The 19,724-nt window shown below is 46.5% G+C and overlaps 1 protein-coding gene across 1 annotated transcript; it reads left to right on the top strand.

Annotated features, from left to right (window-relative positions):
- The first annotated feature begins 9,854 nt into the window (after positions 1 to 9,854).
- Positions 9,855 to 19,261, top strand: LOC100823829 (serine carboxypeptidase-like 2). The gene is made up of 13 exons (XM_024454683.1): positions 9,855 to 10,263; positions 10,352 to 10,497; positions 10,645 to 10,721; positions 10,830 to 10,952; positions 11,054 to 11,156; positions 11,238 to 11,275; positions 11,631 to 11,732; positions 11,879 to 11,959; positions 12,036 to 12,203; positions 12,290 to 12,361; positions 12,458 to 12,699; positions 18,731 to 18,776; positions 18,865 to 19,261. The coding sequence occupies exons 1-13, from the start codon at positions 10,064 to 10,066 to the stop codon at positions 18,946 to 18,948; spliced, it is 1,482 nt and encodes a 493-aa protein (XP_024310451.1). The 5' UTR covers positions 9,855 to 10,063; the 3' UTR covers positions 18,949 to 19,261.
- Positions 19,262 to 19,724: the final 463 nt, after the last annotated feature.

The raw sequence follows: 19,724 nt of genomic DNA, 5'->3' as shown, positions 1-19,724 counted from the left end.
CGCCGCTCCCATGCGTGCGCCGCCTTCCTCCTCCTCCTCCACCAGCGCCTCCGCCGCCGCCGCCTCCTCTCCGGTCGCCGGCGATGGTCACCGGCGGCCAAGCTCGATGAACCACTCGGCGGAAATAGACCTTGCCTGCCGACCTCCACCACGGAGGGCGCCCGGTGCACCATCCGCTGTTGGGTCGAGTTGGGCAAGGGATCGGGGGAGTGGGCAGTGAGGAAGACGAAGCCGTGCTGGGCTGGGGGCGTGGGCGATGTATCCGATCCGAGCTGGGCTGGGCGTGGACGTGGGCCGCTCGATCGAGATGGGCTGCGGCACTGTACTATCTTAACCCTTCCTTCCCCTCAAAAAACAAAAATCCTTCAGGTACGTGATATCTATTGGAGAAACTAAAAAACGTAAATCTTCTGCTCCGAGCTTTCGAAATATTTCCTTTACCTTCGAATTTCGGAGGATATTTAGAGCTAGATCAAAATAAAATTCAAATTAGAACAAAATCTGACAAGATTTAATGAGATTTTCATGAAATAATCAATTATGTAATAATTAATTTGTGAAGTCTAGATACATTCATTTTTAGTCAAATTTGAAACAATAATTGTGGAACGGAAGGAGTACGTAGTTTGTTGATTAAGGACATCCCGGCCGTGTCAGTACTGATGTGCTCTCGTCAGCAGTGAGACTTGCATCGCTGACCAGGGAAGATGTTTTTCTACTCAAGGGAGATGCCATTTTTCAATAAGCACTACTGCTCCATATATATACGCAAAAGTATTTGATTTTAATATATTCTATTTCGGTCCTTCATATTTATTAGCACAAGATGTACAGTACTAGCTAGCAAGGCTGAACGTAGGAATGGAAACAGACGGACAGGCGGCCTCTCTAGCATTCGTGAGCCCATGCCATGCAGTCGTTGTGCATCTGCGCCAGCGTCCGCTGCTCCATCGAACCCTTCTTCTCCCCCTCCGTTCTGCTCCTCTTCGTCGCCGCCGCCGCTTCCACTGCCATTGCTGCCGCTGCCTCGTCTCCATTATTGCCGGCACTAGAGCTTCCTCCGTGCTGCTGCGCGGTGGCCGACGGCGGAGGAGGAGCGGCGGCGCCGGTGAGTTGCTGCACGACTGAGCGGAACTCCGCAGGGTGGACGACGTACACCGCCGTGGCAGACCTGTCCCGGTGCCTCCAGTGCGGCCTGCTACTTGTCGCGGCCGCCGCCGCCCGGCCCCCGGAGTTGCTGCTGTTGCCGTCCATTGATGAAGAAGAAGCTGACGTACGCCTGACGGTGGTGATCGGCCGAAGAAGTAGTAGCTAGGAGATCAGAAATTCAGAGTCTCAGTTCAGAGGAGCGAATTGAGCTAGTTGTGGTTGTGGGAATGGCGGCACGCGCTGGGGTTACTTATAGTCAGTCACTCAGTCAAATTAACGCGTCAAAGAGCGCTAATAAGCGATTCCGTTGGTTGCTTAATTAGTTTATTTGGAAGGAGCTGATGGCGCTGATTGGTGGATGACACAAGGTGACAAGGCACACGACGTCAGGGGCGAGCTAATGGTGCAGGAATTATGAAGCCAGAAGGCACGTACGACTGACCTACCTGGCAGGAGGCGAGAAGATACATGGACTTTCCGGACTTGCGGTCATCAGGCATCTCTCCAGTCCACCGATAAAGGTACTCCAATTAAAAAGCTCTACGAGTTGTACTCAGGGTGAAGGACGAATTGCTGATGCCTCCCTCAGTTCTGCGTCACTATCATCTCTCACTCGATGCTTCTGGTATCATCTCATTAGTCGTTATCAATCGAAAGCTTATGGCGTCTTTGATTTGCAGGATTTTGAGAACGTACTAATTAAAAACACATAAATTCTAGTAAACATCGTCAAGGAAGATCAAACCACCAACAAAAGTAAAGGTTTAATGTTCAATCGCCACTAAATATCATTGTAGCATCGTTGTTCGTGCGAAGGAATTCAGAGAAGAGGCCTACGTGGATTGTAGAAATCCTTTGTTTTTCCTTTCAAACTCGAACCAAAGGAAAAATTCTTACGTTTCCTATGCTTCATTTCTATGAATCAAAGAGGCCCTTAACATTATAACAAACACATGCAGTTAGGGCATTTCTAATAGTGTCATGACATTGCCGATTGTCCAAAATATACTTTTGCTCACTGTCAAATTTTTTGAACTTCGACCAACCATATAACATATATACATGCGGTTAGGGCATTTCTAATAGTGTCATGTCATTGCGGATTGTTCAAAATATACTTTTGTTCACTGTCAAATTTTTTGAACTTCGACCAACCATATAACATATATACATGCAGTTAGGGCATTTCTAATAGTGTCATGTCATTGCCGATTGTCCAAAATATACTTTTGTTCACTGTCAAAAAATTTGAACTTCGACCAACCATATAACAAAAGTATCATTACATATACATTATGAAATATATTTTCATAATATTTTTCGATGTTGTATAGGTTGTTACCTTTTTCTATAACTTTGATCAAACTTTAAAGTTTGACCGTCAACAAAAGTTATACACTCTACATTTTCGAACGGACGGAGTATGTGATTATGGTCTAGTGCTTAACATAAAAACTATTATAATTAGGGCATCATCAATAATGGTGCCATACCATCATGAGATGGCCTTTGCCATCTCTGAGATCCTATATATGTGGATGTGTAGAAAATTAGGAGAGAGTAGATTCATCAGGCTAAAATTTTGTACTCCCTCCGATCCAAAATAAGTGTCTCGGATTTGAACTAATTAAGTTTAGTTCAAACCTAGTTTGAAGCTGAGACGCTTATTTTGGATCGGAAATAGTACAAGACTATATAGAGAATAAAGAGAAATGAGAAAAATAAAAAGTTATTAAATATATGACTCTCACATATACAAATGATAAATCTCCATTAAAATAGTTGTTTGTAGTACTAACATGATAGTGGATGATGTTGACAACTTTATCAGAGATGATTTTAGAGATGACGTAGGCATTTGCGTACGTGATGTCATCGATTGCCTTATTATGCCCCGCGCGTGGACTAGTCAAGTACGTACTCGCCTGGCTAATTCCTTCTTTTTATGAGTGCTAAGTAATAATTAATTAGGTTTGAACTAGTTAATTATTAGTTCAGGCCGGCTTCTCCTGCCACCGTAATGGCGTGTGGGACCCGATTGCATACACCGATGTTACGTGCACAGAACGGCGTTGGTAGTTGATATGATCTTTTACGTGCGCACGTGTGTCAAATAGTATTTGCTCACCACCTACTTCGTCATCAGTCCCTTCGGGGACATCCGATACTTCGTCACCAGGACATCACCAGGTCCGTGTCAAAAAGAAAGATCATTATCCGGTCCTTCTTTAACTACGGAGTACTACTAATACACCAATTTTCATAAGGAGAGAGGCTGGTGGCTCCACGCGCTCCTCCGTGCCGGCCGCCACCTTCCCTGTTCTCCACCACTCCAGCGAGGACCACTCCACATGGATTCTCCGCTTGCCTCCTCCCCGGGTTCGCAGAGCCATGTCGCCCTGAGCGGCTTCTCGGAGGGAGATTCTCGTTCCTACTCGGAGGTGGCTCGTGGCGAGGGCCGCTCACCCGCCTCGGTGCATCCCCCGGCGGCCCCCCGCCTGGCCTCCTGGTGGTTGCCCCTGCTCGCCCTACCCCCCCGCCGGTTCGCGCGGCGGTCGCCCTCCATCTGGGCCCCAGATCTTCGCCAGAGGAGGATGGCGGGCAGACTCAGGGTCACAAGCAGACTCGTCGCGAGCATCCCAGCAGGAGCCCTGGCCCTGTCCTCCCCTCCTTCTACGTTTCCAAGGACATCCCGCGAGTCATGGCTGGTCGCTGCTTCAACTGCCTCGAGGACGACCACGTCTCCGCCCTCTGCCAGAACCCGACACGCTGCCGACGTTGCGGAGGGGAGGGCCATGTCGCCAGGGCTTGCCATGCGACGAGCCCGGTAGATTTGGCGACTGTGGTGCCCTCCCGCTCCCCGCCTTCCCCGTGCTCCCACCCGGCGCCTCCAGCGAGGGGCACCTCGACGGCGGCCATGATGGTGGCGCCTGGCCGTCTGGCCCCTCATGCTCTGGGGGTGCCTCTGCTTCCGCGGGTTTCCGCCCGGTTCCTGCTCTGGCTCCGGTGTCTCCCTCCTCGGGGGCTGCTCGGGACCCGGTTCTCTTCTCCATTCGGCCGCGCGTGGAGCGTGTCATCGTTCCTCGGTCCCCCGCCATCCAGAACGCTGAGGCGGCGCTCCGTTGGAGCTTGCTGGTCTCGTTGGTGGGGGAGCGACGGAGAGTCCCCGTGTCCGAAGCGCGTGGAGTGATTAGCCGGTCTTGCCCGGCGGTGGAAAATCACTTCACACTGCACTCTTTCTGGCCAGTGGAGTTCTTGTGTGTGCTGGACTCCTGTTCTGCTCGGGACGCCCTGCTTGCTGTCGGTCAGGTGGAAGGGTGCCGCTTCTCTCTTCGTTTCTTCAAGTGGAATCGGCAGCTCCAAGCTCGCCTCTGCAAGTTCCGCTTCAGGGTCCACCTGGAGCTCGACGGCATTCCCCCGCACGCGTGGTGCAAGGAGGTCGCGGAGGCCATCCTCGGCCCTGCCTGCTGGATCGAACATCTCGGTACGCTGACTGCCTAGAGGGAAGATTTGGGCCGGTTTTCGATGATCACTTGGACAGACGATCCTAGTTTGTTCGCCAAGGAGAAGGTGTTGGGGATCCCTGAGCCCCCTGTTCCTATCGATCCGGAGGTGGCTGTGGATCTTTGCCTCTCCCAAGAGGATCTCATTCCGGAGGAGGTTCAAATCCTTGAATATCCGGTGTTCATTCATGTTCTGAGGGTGGAGGATACTGAGACGTGGATTGTTCTCTCCGATGGGGGCGGTGGTTCCTCTTCAGACGACATCAATGTTCCTGATCGAGACCCCGGCGGTGGGCCTTCTCGCCATGGCCCGCTCAGCAGATTCTTCTCGTGCCGCAAAGGAGTGGCGGACGGCGACGAGCTTCAAGGTCCCTGGCCGGCCGGGGGTGGAGATGAGTTTCCGCCGACGAGCGCCGCCTGGGCCGCCGTTCTTCTCCATCGCCGGTGGCTCCGCCTGTTCAGTTGATTTTGAATTCGGTGGGGCCACCCTCGCAGGGCCCGGGCCAAGCCGGCTCGGTGGTGGATGACGATTCCCTGCAGCTTTGTCCTCCTAAGCGTCCTGTATGGGTCTAACCTGCTGCTGATCCGATGCTCCTGGAGGCCTCTTTTGACCGGCCTGGGATTCCTTTTTGCCCACCTTGCTCGCCAGCTGCCTGCTCTGTCCCTTCTGTGGTTCCAGAGCCTTCTTCGCTGCGGCCTTTGGTTGGGCCTCCACTCAGCCCACCTCGCCTTGGGCCGCCCGAGTTGCCTCTAGTGGTTTCCTCCCGCTCCCCCCCCCCTTTCCGTTGTGGGCTCGATCGGTCAGGGATTCGGCACGCCTCTTCCGGCCTGCTCGCTCTCGTCAGAGGATGGGAGTTCATCTGGGTTCTCCTTGGGCCCTGAGATGGACACTTTTCACGTTAGTGTCTCTCCTGTCCGGCACGAGCTTTCAGCGGAGGCGGAACTGTTCCCTCCAGGCGAGCCGCCGCTCCCCCCTCTGTGGATTCCTTTCGTTCCTGGCTCCGCAAGAAGACCTCGAGTCTGCTCGCTCTCCCCCCGGCGGTTCGGCCTAAAAAACTATGTGGGGGTCCCGTTCGTCGTAGCAGCAGAATCGCTCAGAGGAACCGCGCTGGCTCTCCGATCAAAAGGCAACAACGGGTTCTCATCTCCCAGCTGGGAATCGCTCATGAGGGGGCGACTCTTGGGGATGATGCTCTCCAGTCCTACCTCGAGATCTTCGATCAGCCTCTCTCACAAGAACACATCTCTGCGATTCTGGCCCTTTTCGGATGGGATGCGGGCGTTCTTCCTCTGATGGACGACGCTCCATCAGGGGAGGTTGCTGTTTAGTTTTTTTTCTCGAGTACGGTGGTCTTGGTGTTCCTACCTATGTCGCAGAACATCAAGGTGCTCATGTGGAATGTGCGCGACCTCAATTCTCCGGCTAAACACGTTGCAGTTCTGCAAGTTGTGGCAAACTGTGACCCCAATATCATCTGTCTTCAAGAAACTAAGCTCCAGTGTCTCGATCTTAACATTGTAATGCAATGCTTGGGAAGGAATTTTACGGACTTTGTGTATCTGCCGGCTTCGGGTACTAGGGGTGGCATTCTCCTGGCATGGGATTCGTCTCATGTCTCTTTGTCTAATGTACATCATGCCAACTACTCCATCACGGCTCTTGTGGATTCTTCCGAGGGACGCTGGTGGCTTTCAAGCGACTACGGACCACACCAGGACCTGGACAGGCCTATTTTCCTTCAAGAACTCCGCGATATCCGCGACTTACATGCGGGTCCTTGGGTGATTCTTGGAGTTCAATGCCATCCTCCACCAAGCGGACAAAAATAATTCCAGGCTACACCGTGCGTGCATGACTAGGTTTCGTCGTGTTGTCACCGAGCTCGGTTTGAAGGAACTCTATCTCTCAGGTCGGCGTTATACGTGGTCGAACGAGAGAGAACGTCCAACGCTCGAGAAGTTAGTTTTTTCCACTGTGGATTGGGATAGCTCCCATCCTCATGCCTTCCTCTCTGCTCTTTCCACAGAGGTGTCAGACCATGCTCCCCTTCTTCTCGAGACAGACGCTGATATTCATTCTGGTCGCAGATTCCATTTCGAGGCACACTGGCCTAAAGTTGAGGGCTTCTTCCTAGTGGTGCAGGAAGCTTGGAACTCCATTAGTGACGTGGCTAATCCCTTAAGACGTGTGTCGGCTAAGCTGAGAGCTTGTGCCAAGGCTCTTCAAAGCTGGAGTGCCAAACATATCAGCAACATTAAACTCCAGATCCTTTTGTGTTCGGAACTCATTCTTAGGTTTGACGTGGCGATGGAAAGCCGACCACTTTCTAACGGGGAGAGAGCACTCCGCCACACGCTTAAGAAGAAGCTGCTCGGGTGGATGCAGTCTGCTCGTATTAAGGACCTGGCTCCCCACATCTTCGCTACTGTCCCTAGAAGCCATCTTATGATCTCGGTCGTTGATGCACTCCAGGGTTATCGTTGGACACGTTCCCTTAACCCGAACCACATTGCTCCACATCTGCAGGAGTTCCTCAACCTAAGGGACGTCACTGCTGACATCAGCTGCGTGAGGGTGATGACTCCTTCAACTGGAGATGGTCGTCTTCCAAAGTGTTCACATCCTGCTCTGCTTACCAGGTCTTGTTCGGTGGTAGAGAACTGCTTCCTGGTCACGATCTTGCATGGGACTCAAAAGCTCCACTAAAATGCAAACTCTTCATCTGGCTAGCTTGTCGGGAAAGATGTTGGACGGCGGATAGACTCGTCAAGCGCAGTATGGTGCATCCGGCGGCTTGCCCGCTATGCGATCAGATGCCCAAAAACATTAATCATCTACTCCTAGGCTGCGTCTTTTCGAGGGAGGTTTGGTACAATCTCTTCCGCCACTGGGGAAAGAAAAACTGGATGCCCAATGCAGATTCCTCCCTCCCGGAATGGTGGTCTTCGATTTCGTCCGATGGGAGGATGAAAAAGGACCTGGCCACCGTCATCACCCTGGTCTGTTGGAAGTTGTGGAAGCACAGAAACGGTGTGGTCTTCGACAAGAAATCTCCTAGTCTGGCAAGGGTCAAGGCCGAAATGGCTGAAGTCTGAATTGGAGTCAAGCAAAGCTTTTTAGCGGAAATAATGTTTTTATTTTTCCTAGGGTTGATGTTAGAGGGGATATGTGGAGAGATATGGGATAACTACTTTGTAACTTGAACACTGCATCTTGCCGTTTCCTTCGTTCTATAAACGATGATACGTCAATCTTGACGTATTCTAGAAAGAAAAAAAACTACTAATACACCTTGTTGGTTTAAAAAAAAGACAAGTATAGCCCTTCGTATAACCGGATCGCCAAGTTTTCGGCTACTAGATTTCTTTTGGGGCGGCGAGATTAGGCGTATTTGCCGTGTGTGCACGCCAGCAATATATGGTGCCAGGTTTTGAGATTGATCGAAGAGTTTGACAACAACGAATGCGGCTCCATGACACGGTTTCATATAGGCATGTACGTGCACAAGGTATTTCCGGCGGTTGTCGACAACATCAGGCCGGTTCCAATAAGGGAGTGGACAATGTCAAGTCGATTCCAATAGGACAACGGTGACAACGACACACGTCATTGGTTTCTTTTCGGGTGATGGTAATGACCGTTCGGTGATACGGATAACTAGATATAACTTTTCTTAAATTCGAATTCCATGAACCTTTATAAAAAGATTTGTGTTTCCCACAAAAAATCTATTCATTCGTGGTCTGGTCTAAATTCATAAGTACTCCCTCCGTCTCATAATTTTTGTCTCAAATTTATCTAAAAATGGATGTACCTATTTCTAAAAAGCGTCTAGAAACATGTAATATTTCGACAAAAATTATGGGACCGAGAGAGTATATTTTAATAAGATTTCTGTTCATCACTGAAACCGTCCGAAAAAGACAGCCGGATAACCAATTCATCGGCCTTTTGCTAAAAAATTTAGCTGAGAAATGGCCGAGCCGGATTACTGCAAATAGTTTGCTCAGTCAACACGATGCACATGTATCTATATTACATGTACATGTATCTGTATGTTTTCTTAAGAATAGATACATTTATGTTTGGGCAAATTTGAATCAAAAATTTAGTGAAAGAAAAAGAGTAATTAATTTTAACGCCTAATTTTAATTATTGGACTGCGCCAACAGCAGGCGCGCGCGCGAGCGGCCGGTTCACCGGGAGGTACTACCACGTACGTATACGCAGGAGCTGACCTCAGCTGTACCTATCTGCCGGCGTATTCTGTGGAGCCTTTGCTTCCATAGCCCAGTAGCGCCTACCCCCGATCGTTCCTTACCTAGCTGTAGGTCCACTTGCTTGATAGTGAGAGGAAGGCTCGAGATGCTTCTGCCTGTTTGGATCCCTTCTTTCTCTTCTTCTGTGCTCCGTATAATACCGAATACAGACAGTTTATGTATCCGTTCCTAAAAAAAACAGCTTACATGCTCATGTAGTTACAAACAAGGACATATCTCTCTACAAATTATTACATATATTTTTGACAAACTTTTGAAAAAATAAGACAATCCCTCTGAACTATATAACAAGGACTACCGAAATACTAAAGAGAGGTGAATGATCTAGATCCAATCTAGAGAAGCACACGCGAGAGAGAGGGGGGAGAGAAGGAGCGAGAGAGGGCAGTCTATTCCTAAATATAAAAAGTCATAACTTTGTCATAAGTCAAAAAAAAAATTAAATGTTGACCAAGTTTATAGAAAAATATACGAACATCCACCTCTCTCTAAATTAGTTATATTAAATCTGTCATTATATATTTTTTCATAGTATACTTATTTGGCATCATAGATGTTGCTATGTTTTCTATATAAACTTGTTTAAAGTTTAAAAAGTTTGTCTTTAAGACAAGGCTACGACTTACATTTAAAAACAGGGCAGTAATTAATTGACTGCACGCACCAAAGATCAGGTACGTGTGAGGTGCGTACGAGCTGACCTCAGCTATATCTACCTGCTGACTTATTCTTAATTTGGAGTAGTATTGAATCCTAATTGGTCTGTGTTGTGACGTAGTTAACACACGACGGTCAAAAGCTTTAGATAAACTTTTGCAGGAGACTATAATTCTCCCCACATGATCTATCACTACGGCTTTTTTGAGAATTTATTAAGACTCGCAAGTTCGATAAACCTCTTGAAAGGGCTGCAGATGAGTGTCCACGCATGGGTGAACCCGGCTTCAGCATCGTTAAGATAGAAAGATCGGTTGTCCGTTTGCGGGCACAAGTCAAAGCGGCAACAACAAGAACATATATTGTCTTCATTCGACTTGGTGCCGTCTCTTATTTGGTTGCACTTTCTGTTATTCCTGACGGTGCTTCTCCTGCACAAGAGTACAATAGATAAAGAGAGAGAGATAGACTTCATGCCGGCCGGACGGATGACCATGACAACAAGGAGGAGCCAACTGCTGGTGCTGGTAATTGCCTCCAAGCTCCTCCTTCTCCTCATCTTCCTACCGTCCGCTTCCTCCTCCATCTTCCTCGAGCAGCAGCAGCAGAGCAACAAGATCATCACCCATCTCCCTGGATTCAATGGCCCTCTCCCCTTCCAACTCCAGACAGGGTACTGCGTAATAATTGATCAACACTAGGATCTGTCATAGCTTAATTTCTGCTGCCAATGGAATTTCCTTGGATGTGTGAATCTGCAGTTATGTGGAGGTGGACGGGATCAATGGTGTTCGTCTCTTCTACTACTTCATCCGGTCGGAGAGGAAGCCGGAGGAGGACCCTGTCATCCTCTGGCTGACAGGTGGGCCTGGATGCTCCGCCCTCTCCGGCCTTGTCTATGAGATCGGTAGGTTCATAATACTACTGCCACTGCCTGTCTGTTTGGCTTCTTTTTGTCGATAACGGAGTTTTTCATTCATCATTTCTAGATGAACATTTTGTGCAACATATGTTTCATCATATACCCAGATTTAGGGTGTGATGTGATGTGCAGGTCCTCTCAGTTTCGACAGTCATGCCTACGTCGATGGCATTCCTAAATTGCTATACAGAGCAGACTCATGGACAAAGGTTTCCTTCTCAAAATTTCAGTCTCAAACAAGCAGCATCTTCTTCTTTTTTCTTTCTCTCTTGTTTTGATACCAAATATGTATGTTGCACATGGATATTCCCTCCCAGGTGAGCAATATCATCTTCCTGGATTCCCCGGTAGGAACTGGCTTCTCTTATTCCAAAACAGACCAAGGATGCAAATCAGGCGACACTACAGCTGTCAACCAAATCGTCATCTTCCTCAAAAAGGTCAGATTCTTTCCTTAATCACATCATTATGAACTTAACTAACCCTTGATTAACCATGCTAATATTTCTGTCTTACTTCTACCTATGGCAATTAATGGCAGTGGTTTGATGAGCACCCAGAGTTCATGTCAAATCCTCTTTACATTGCTGGTGATTCCTACTCTGGTTTGCTTGTGCCAGCTATCACCCTTGAATTAGCTAAAGGTAACATTTCATCTCTCTTTCTCATCTGCATATTCAATTTTTGTTCTCTGAAGAAGTTAAACATATACGATTTCCCTCCAGGAATAGAAGATGCCAGCGGACCACTTCTTAATCTAAAGGTCTGGGAAATCTACCGTAAGCTAATTTAGTGCATATGTAATTGTTTCTTACCAGCTACTCCCTCCGTTCCATAATATAAGGCACCCACGCATTTCGAAGTACAACTTTGACCATCAATTAGACTAACAAAATGTGAATTATGTGTTATAAAAATTATACCACTAGATATATATCCAAAAGAAGTTTCCGACGGTATAATTTTTATAATACATAATTCACATTTTGTTGGTCGAATTAATGGTCAAAGCAAAATCTTGAAATGCGTGCGTGCCTTATATTATGGAACGGAGGGAGTAGTGAGATTAGTTTCAGTTTACTTCCCTGCTAATATATATAGGGGCATGTCTTGATCAGGGCTACCTTGTGGGCAATCCAGTCACAGACAACAATTTTGATGATCCAGCGAAAATACCATTTGCTCATGGGATGGGCCTCATATCCGACGAAATATACCAGGTAACTAGAACTGGATATATACAGAGCTTATTAGATTTGCAAAGTTGCAATCTGCAGTGAGAATTAAATCAATTTCTACTTGGTAACCAAAATGAAATAGATTTTTTTCTATTTTTATTTTTGCTTTTGCGTGTTGCTATCTTCAGGTGTACAAGGAGAGCTGCGGTGTGCAGGAAAACAGCCACCAACGCGATAAATGCACAAATAGTCTTGATGTCATTGACAAGGTAACCAATTCTTATTCCTATGGTTTTTGCAGTTATGGTGCTAAGAGTAATTAAAATGGTGTGTCTGTAAATCAAGTGTGTCAAGGACATATGTACAAACCATATCCTGGAGCCCCTTTGCTCCTTTGCAAGCCCAAGGTATCCAAACAATCTGAGGCTGAATTCAGGCGCAAGGCAGATGCTCCAAGCAATGTACACCGCAGAGGCCGGTCTACAATTGTCTGAGATTTCTACAGAGTGTAGAGTTAGTGGCAAATCCCAACTTCTTCTCTTTGCTGGCTAACAATTTCTGCACAAAGTAATGTTATCTGGCATTCCGTTATTCCACAGACGGCAGGATATACAATGTCCCGAATATGGGCAAACAATGACACAGTCAGAGAGGCTCTTGGTATCGACAAGGTACATACAATTCACAGATTAGCTGATGGAAAAATTATCTTGTAGCAAGCAATGATCAGTTCCAGGCTTCCTATGAATATATATCTGTATCTGCAGCGAACAGTTCCTTCATGGATAAGATGCAACTACGGCATACTGTACAACTACACCACCGATATCCGCAGCTCAGTGAAACACCACCTGGATGTGATCAGCAGATCAGGCTACAGAAGCCTGGTTTACAGTGGTGATCATGACATGATCATACCGTTCATCGGCACGCAAGCGTGGATCAGGTCTCTGAATTTCTCTGTTGTGGATGAGTGGAGACCATGGTTTGTCGATGCACAAGTTTCAGGGTGAGTCTGATCGAGTCGCATTACATTTGTACTAGTTTTGTCTGACATGTTTGTTGGAGAATACAATGCAAGCTTTTAGAGTGTTCTCAATATTACAAGAAAGAAGACATTACTGTGGAATACTCTAGAATATAAAATAAATAAAAGAGGGAACCTTCTAGTGTTTAGATATGCATGAAGAAGCTTTGGAATATTCTAGAATAGGAGTTTAAAATAAATAAATAGGAAACCTTGTAGTATCTAGATATTTATGTAGAAGTGTGTGGAAGGCTTTAGATATTTTGTATCAATGGCTAAGATTTTGACACATGTCAAAGATCCAATGGCCATGTAGTCCTATAAATAGAGGCCATTGCCTCACACCTTGTGTAGTAGAGAATAAAAGAAGTGAAGAAGGTGGAGAACAAGGTGTGAGCAAGTGTAAGGTGTGTATGCTCTCTCTTGTACTAATATTCCTAAAGCAATATAGTACTACTTTGTTCATATAAGTCTCCCGGTTAGGCCTTGTTATTTCTAAGTACTTAGTGCATATAAGTTGTGATTTAACGTGAGCGGATTCGCCCGGAATCACAACGGTCTTGTTTCAACGTGAGTGGCATAGCCGCCCGGATTCAAGACTTGCTTTAACGTGAGTGGCTCTGCCGCCCGGAAGCTTGCACTAAGTAAGTAGAAATAAAAAGGGACTAATCAACTACACCAAAGTAGTTGGTATAGGTGAATAGGCCCTCTCGTAGTGTGTTAGGTCCACCTCGAATTCTCTACAGTTGGTATCAGAGCAGGCGGTCCGGGACCGTCATTTGGAGGAAGAGTTGTAAGCACGGGGTGCTTGCTTTGTTCGGTGCAACAAGAAGGCGCTGAGGGGAGACTCTGCTGGTGCACAGTCTAGGACTGTGAAGCTGGTCCGGGACCAAAGCTTACTTGACGCTGGGCGCAAGTCACCATGGCGGATCTTGCTAGCTCAAGCAGCGGGATCAGGAAGCTTAATAGCCACAACTATGGCTATTGGCAGACCTGTATGGAGTCCTACCTACAAGGTCAGGACCTATGGGAGGTCGTTGCGGGCACCGAAGCATTTCCTCCAGAGAATGCTGATGCCTTGCGGAAATGGAAGATCAAGTCAGGGAAGGCCATGTTTGTATTGAAGACGACCATCGAAGAGGACCTATTGGAGCACATCCGTGATGAGAAGACACCTAAGGAGGCATGGGAGACTTTGGCGAAGCTATTCTCAAGGAAAAATGAAGCACGGCTCCAGCTCTTGGAAAATGAGCTCGCAGGTATCTCACAAGGCAATCTATCCATCAGTCAATATTTTTCGAAGGTGAAGTTTATTTGCCGTGAGATATCCCAACTTGCCCCGGATGAGAAGGTGAGCGAGACTCGGATGAAGAGAATCATCATCCACGGTCTTAGACCCGAATACAATGGGTTTATGGCTGCGGTGATGGGATGGCCTACTCCACCTTCAGTAGTGGAGTTGGAGAATTTATTGGTAAATCAAGAGGAGTTAGCTAAGAAGATGGAGAGCATAACCATAAAGGAAGAAGAGGAGGCACTTTTCACTAAGAAGAAGAGCCCACACCAAAAACAATGGAAGCCCAAGCCTAAGTGGACAGAAGGTGGGAAAGAACATCCAAAGGAGAGAAGCAACTCTTCAGGGGGAGACCAACGAGAAAGACAAGGACCAAAATGGTACGAGAAGAATGCAAGGAGACCAAGTGATGGATGCTTCAACTGTGGCAAGGCAGGTCACTTTGCTCGAGAATGCCGATTTCCAAGGAGGTCAAATGATGGATGCTCCAATTGTGGTAAGAAAGGTCACCTTACTCGAGAATGTCGATATCCAAGAAGGCGTTATGAAGGGAATGTGGCCACCACAAAAGAGAAAGAGGAGATCACTCTAGAAGCATCCATGAGCGAAGAAGAATGGGACGCCGAAGCTGGATACTCTCAAGAGGTTGACATAGAAGACTTGGAGGAAGACATGGAGGTGCCAGCCCTTGCAATGGATGAAGAAGAGTTGGAGGAAGATATGGAGGCACCAGCCTTTGCGATGGATGAAGAAGAGTTGGAGGAAGACATGAAGCCACCAGTCTTTGCAACGGATGAAGAAGAGTTGGAGGAGGACATGGAGGCGCCAGCCCTTGCAGCAATCAAGGATCCAAAAATCAACTATAAAGATGATTGGATCGTTGATTCTGGGTGCTCCAACCATATGACTAATGATGACAACAAGCTGCAAGATATGACCGAGTACAAGGGAGGAAAAATGGTGCTGACAGCTAACAACTCCAAGCTATCAATTTCCCATGTTGGAAAGACAGCCGTTCCAAGGTATGGTACTCAACAACTCCAACTTGAGAGAGTCTATCACGTCCCAGGCTTGAAGAAGAATCTGTTGTCAGTACCTCAACTGACAGCAGAAGGGAAGTATGTTCTGTTTGGTCCACAAGAAGTAGCAATCTTCAGAAGGCTCAAGGTGATCGGCACACCCATCATGGAAGGGAAAAAGAGAGACTCACTCTTTGTGCTCTCTGCTGAGTCAGCATACGTAGACAAGACTCGGAAGAATGAGACGGCTGATCTTTGGCATGCGCGGCTTGGACACGTCAGCTACCACAAGTTGAAGGAGATGATGGAGAAGCATGTAGTGAAGGGGCTTCCTGATCTTGATATCCGTACAGACATGGTCTGTGCTGGATGTCAGTATGGCAAGGCCCACCAATTGCCATACAAGGAGTCGCAGCATCAGTCAAAGGTACCTCTAGAGCTCATACACTCAGATGTCTTTGGCCCAGTCAAGCAAATATCACTTGGAGGCATGAGATACATGGTGACCTTCATCGACGACTTCTCAAGGTACGTTTGGGTATATTTTATGAAGGAGAAGTCTGAGACCTTTATGAAATTTAAGGAATTTAAGGATATGATAGAAGGTGAACTCGAGTATAAGATACGGTGCCTACGCACTGACAATGGGAGAGAATATTTATCCAATGAGTTCACCATCTATCTCAAGAAAAATAAGATAAAAAGGCAGTTAACTTGCCCTAATACTTCACAACAAAATGGAGTAGCGGAGCGCAAGAATCGTCACCTTGCGGAAACTTGTCGGAGTATGTTGCATGCCAAAAATGTTCCTGGAAGATTCTGGGCTGAGTGTATGAGGACTGCAGCTCATGTGATTAATAAGCTACCACAAGTGAGGTTGGGGTTCAAATCACCACATGAGAAGCTTTGGAGGATGAAACCAGCCATCAGCCACCTCAAGGTATTTGGTTGCGTATGCTATATCTTTGTGCCAGATCACCTAAGAACCAAGTTTGAAAAGAAGGCGAAGAGGTGCATCTTTGTTGGTTACGATGATGCTCGAAAAGGATGGAGGTGTTGTGATCCAACCACAGGTAAATGTCACACCTCAAGGAACATTGTGTTCGATGAAGCTTCTTCATGGTGGTCCCCTAAGAAAGAAGAGATTCCTGAATCACCTGACGTGGAGGAGGTTATAGAAGAAGAAAGAGATCAGAAGTTAGAAATCCCAAGTGAAGGAGAAAGGAGCTCACCAAGTAAGACCAAGAGTCCGTGGAAGACTGGCATACACCAACCTGAAGAGCCACAAACCGAGGAGCATGATCAAGAACTTCGAAGATCAACAAGACCTAGGAAGCCCAATCCAAGGTACGCTAATGCTGCTCTTGCCGATGAGTCTTTACCTATTGAGCCATCTTCCTATGAAGAAGCAGCACGAGGCCCTGAGTGGCAGAAGGCGATGGAAGAAGAGATTAAGGCACTAAAGGAAAACCAAACATGGGACTTAGTGCCAAAGCCAAAGGACGTGAAACCAATATCCTGCAAATGGGTCTACAAAGTGAAAACCCGAACAGATGGCTCAATTGAAAGGTGTAAAGCTCGACTTGTGGCACGAGGTTTCTCGCAGGAGTATGGACTGGATTACGAAGAAACATTCAGTCCGGTGGCAAAAATCACAACAGTTCGAGTCTTGCTTGCATTGGCTGCCAGCAAGTCTTGGGAGTTGTGGCAGATGGATGTCAAGAATGCCTTTCTGCATGGAGAACTTGACAAGGAGATTTACATGGAGCAGCCAAAGGGGTTTGAGAGCAAGAAATACCCCGAGCATGTCTGCAAACTAAAGAAGGCACTCTACGGGCTAAAGCAAGCACCAAGAGCATGGTACGGAAAGATCGGTGAGTTCCTAGTACACAATGGCTTTAAAGTTGCTCCATCAGACTCTAGTTTATTTGTGATGGCCAAGGAAGGAAGACTAGCAATAGTTCTAGTCTATGTTGATGACTTGATCATCACGGGAGATTACTCCGAGGAGATAGAAAGGACAAGGGAAAATCTCTCCGTGAGATTTCAAATGAAGGAACTTGGTGAGTTAAGACACTTCCTTGGACTTGAGGTGGAGCACACTAAGAATGGGATATTCTTAGGCCAACAAAAGTATGCGAAAGACCTTCTTAAGAGGTATGGGATGCTTGACTGCAAACCTATTTCCACTCCTATGGATCCTAACGCAAGACTTCAAGAAGACAAAGGAAAGAACTTGGAGGATGCAACCATGTATCGGCAACTGGTCGGGAGTCTTATCTATCTGACACTTAGTCGGCCAGATATTTCCTATGCCGTTGGAGTGGCAAGCCGATACATGAGCACACCAAAGAAGCCTCACCTTGATGCAATAAGGCGAATACTCAGGTATGTCAAAGGCACCTTAAATTATGGCATCCTATATAAGAAAACAAAAGAATGCCAGGTTATTGGTTACTGCGACGCCGACTATGCCGGAGATTGTGATACACGGAGATCAACCACTGGATATCTCTTCAGTCTTGGATCGGGAGCCATTACATGGTGCAGCAAAAGGCAACCTACAGTGGCACTGTCAAGTACTGAAGCAGAATATCGATCAGCGGCAGCGGCAGCACAAGAAAGCACCTGGCTTAAACAATTGATGGAAGACCTTCATCAAACTCCAAAAGATCAGGTATGGATTTTCTGTGATAACTTATCCACCATAAGGCTAGCAGAAAATCCTGTCTTCCATGCAAGGACAAAGCACATAGAGGTGCACTACCACTATATCAGAGAAAAGGTCCTTAAGGGGGAAATTGAGATGGTGCCAACAAAGACAGAAGACCAGACTGCAGATATCCTCACCAAGAGTCTCAACAAATCAAAGTTCGAGAAGTTTCGAGAAGCTCTTGGCATGGTCACCAAAGAAGCTTTGCATTGAGGGGGAGTGTTGGAGAATACAATGCAAGCTTCTAGAGTGTTCTCAATATTACAAGAAAGAAGACATTACTGTGGAATACTCTAGAATATAAAATAAATAAAAGAGGGAACCTTCTAGTGTTTAGATATGCATGAAGAAGCTTTGGAATATTCTAGAATAGGAGTTTAAAATAAATAAATAGGAAACCTTGTAGTATCTAGATATTTATGTAGAAGTGTGTGGAAGGCTTTAGATATTTTGTATCAATGGCTAAGATTTTGACACATGTCAAAGATCCAATGGCCATGTAGTCCTATAAATAGAGGCCATTGCCTCACACCTTGTGTAGTAGAGAATAAAAGAAGTGAAGAAGGTGGAGAACAAGGTGTGAGCAAGTGTAAGGTGTGTATGCTCTCTCTTGTACTAATATTCCTAAAGCAATATAGTACTACTTTGTTCATATAAGTCTCCCGGTTAGGCCTTGTTATTTCTAAGTACTTAGTGCATATAAGTTGTGATTTAACGTGAGCGGATTCGCCCGGAATCACAACGGTCTTGTTTCAACGTGAGTGGCATAGCCGCCCGGATTCAAGACTTGCTTTAACGTGAGTGGCTCTGCCGCCCGGAAGCTTGCACTAAGTAAGTAGAAATAAAAAGGGACTAATCAACTACACCAAAGTAGTTGGTATAGGTGAATAGGCCCTCTCGTAGTGTGTTAGGTCCACCTCGAATTCTCTACATGTTCCATACAACTTAACATGCTCATGGGGGAACTGTTCTCTTGATTATATGCAGATATACAAGGTCATACTCGAATAATCTCACATTCGCAACTGTGAAGGTAGGAACCCTGCAGGCTACATGTTCTTTCCCATTTCCACGCGATTTGCCAAACAACAAGACTAAAGATTTCTCTGTTTGTGAATCAGGGCGGTGGGCATACTTCTCCAGAGTTCATGCCAAAGCAATGCCTTGCTATGTTCTCAAGGTGGGTTTCTGGTGACCCCCTTTGAAGCCTCAAGTCAAGTGCTGGTTAATTACTCTTGTGCATCATGTTGCAAATGCATTGCAATTAATTGGTTTAAATGTTACGAGTAACAAGGCTGTACCCAGAACATACTGGCAACAGTTGTGAAAGCTCGGCAAGCTCATAATGCAAATTAATGTTCTCTTCAGTGTACCTGAATATCTGCTAGCTCTTTTTCGGGAAAGAAACAGGGTTCAAACAGTTTCTTCAGAAAAGAAAAACTTCATCCAGAGACAAGAAGATTTTTATGTAAATCTGATAAACCAGTGGTTTTTAGTTTTGAGAACTGTAATTCTTTATGGAGGTATTTTTCTGTGAGAATGCAAATCATTTTCCCCTTTTCAAAAAACAAAGTGAAAAATCATTTACCCCTTTTCATGTTTTGCAAGTTATAAATTACGTGTTAAAGTAGATAGCCATCTACAGGGGACACACGTTATTTGGCGACAGTTTACTTGGGCAAATTCGTTAGACCGAGTGCTCATGTGCTCAGATTGGCAACTCAAGTTTCTGTTGGTGTCCGTAAGAGCATTAACTTGCTTCCTCTCGGAGCACATTCCCTTCTTGTTAGAAACAGCAGTGGCGGCTCATTATGGCAACCAGCCGTTGCTCCGATTTGAGCTCGCTTGGTTGAGTGAGAAAGGTTGTATGACATGGTCGCCCAAAATCGGGTTCAGGAGCAGCGGGGCTCGACGGCAGTGGATCTTCGGTAGAATAAACTTTGCGCCATTCGTAAAATCCTTAGGAACTAGGGAAAAATTT

The sequence above is a fragment of the Brachypodium distachyon genome, chromosome 4, assembly GCF_000005505.3.
Source record: "Brachypodium distachyon strain Bd21 chromosome 4, Brachypodium_distachyon_v3.0, whole genome shotgun sequence".
Classification (NCBI taxonomy): Eukaryota; Viridiplantae; Streptophyta; class Magnoliopsida; order Poales; family Poaceae; genus Brachypodium; species Brachypodium distachyon.
The sequence above is the reverse complement of the archived record's forward strand: the minus strand, read 5'-3'. Positions and strand labels throughout refer to the sequence as shown.

Excerpts from the sequence above, each read along its gene's own strand:
- LOC100823829 (XM_024454683.1), top strand. The coding sequence starts at position 10,064 with ATGCCGGCCGGACGGATGACCATGACAACAAGGAGGAGCCAACTGCTG. Across the intron at positions 10,264-10,351 it reads CCCTTCCAACTCCAGACAGG|TTATGTGGAGGTGGACGGGA; the intron begins GTACTGCGTAAT and ends GTGAATCTGCAG. Across the intron at positions 11,960-12,035 it reads GTCTTGATGTCATTGACAAG|TGTGTCAAGGACATATGTAC; the intron begins GTAACCAATTCT and ends CTGTAAATCAAG.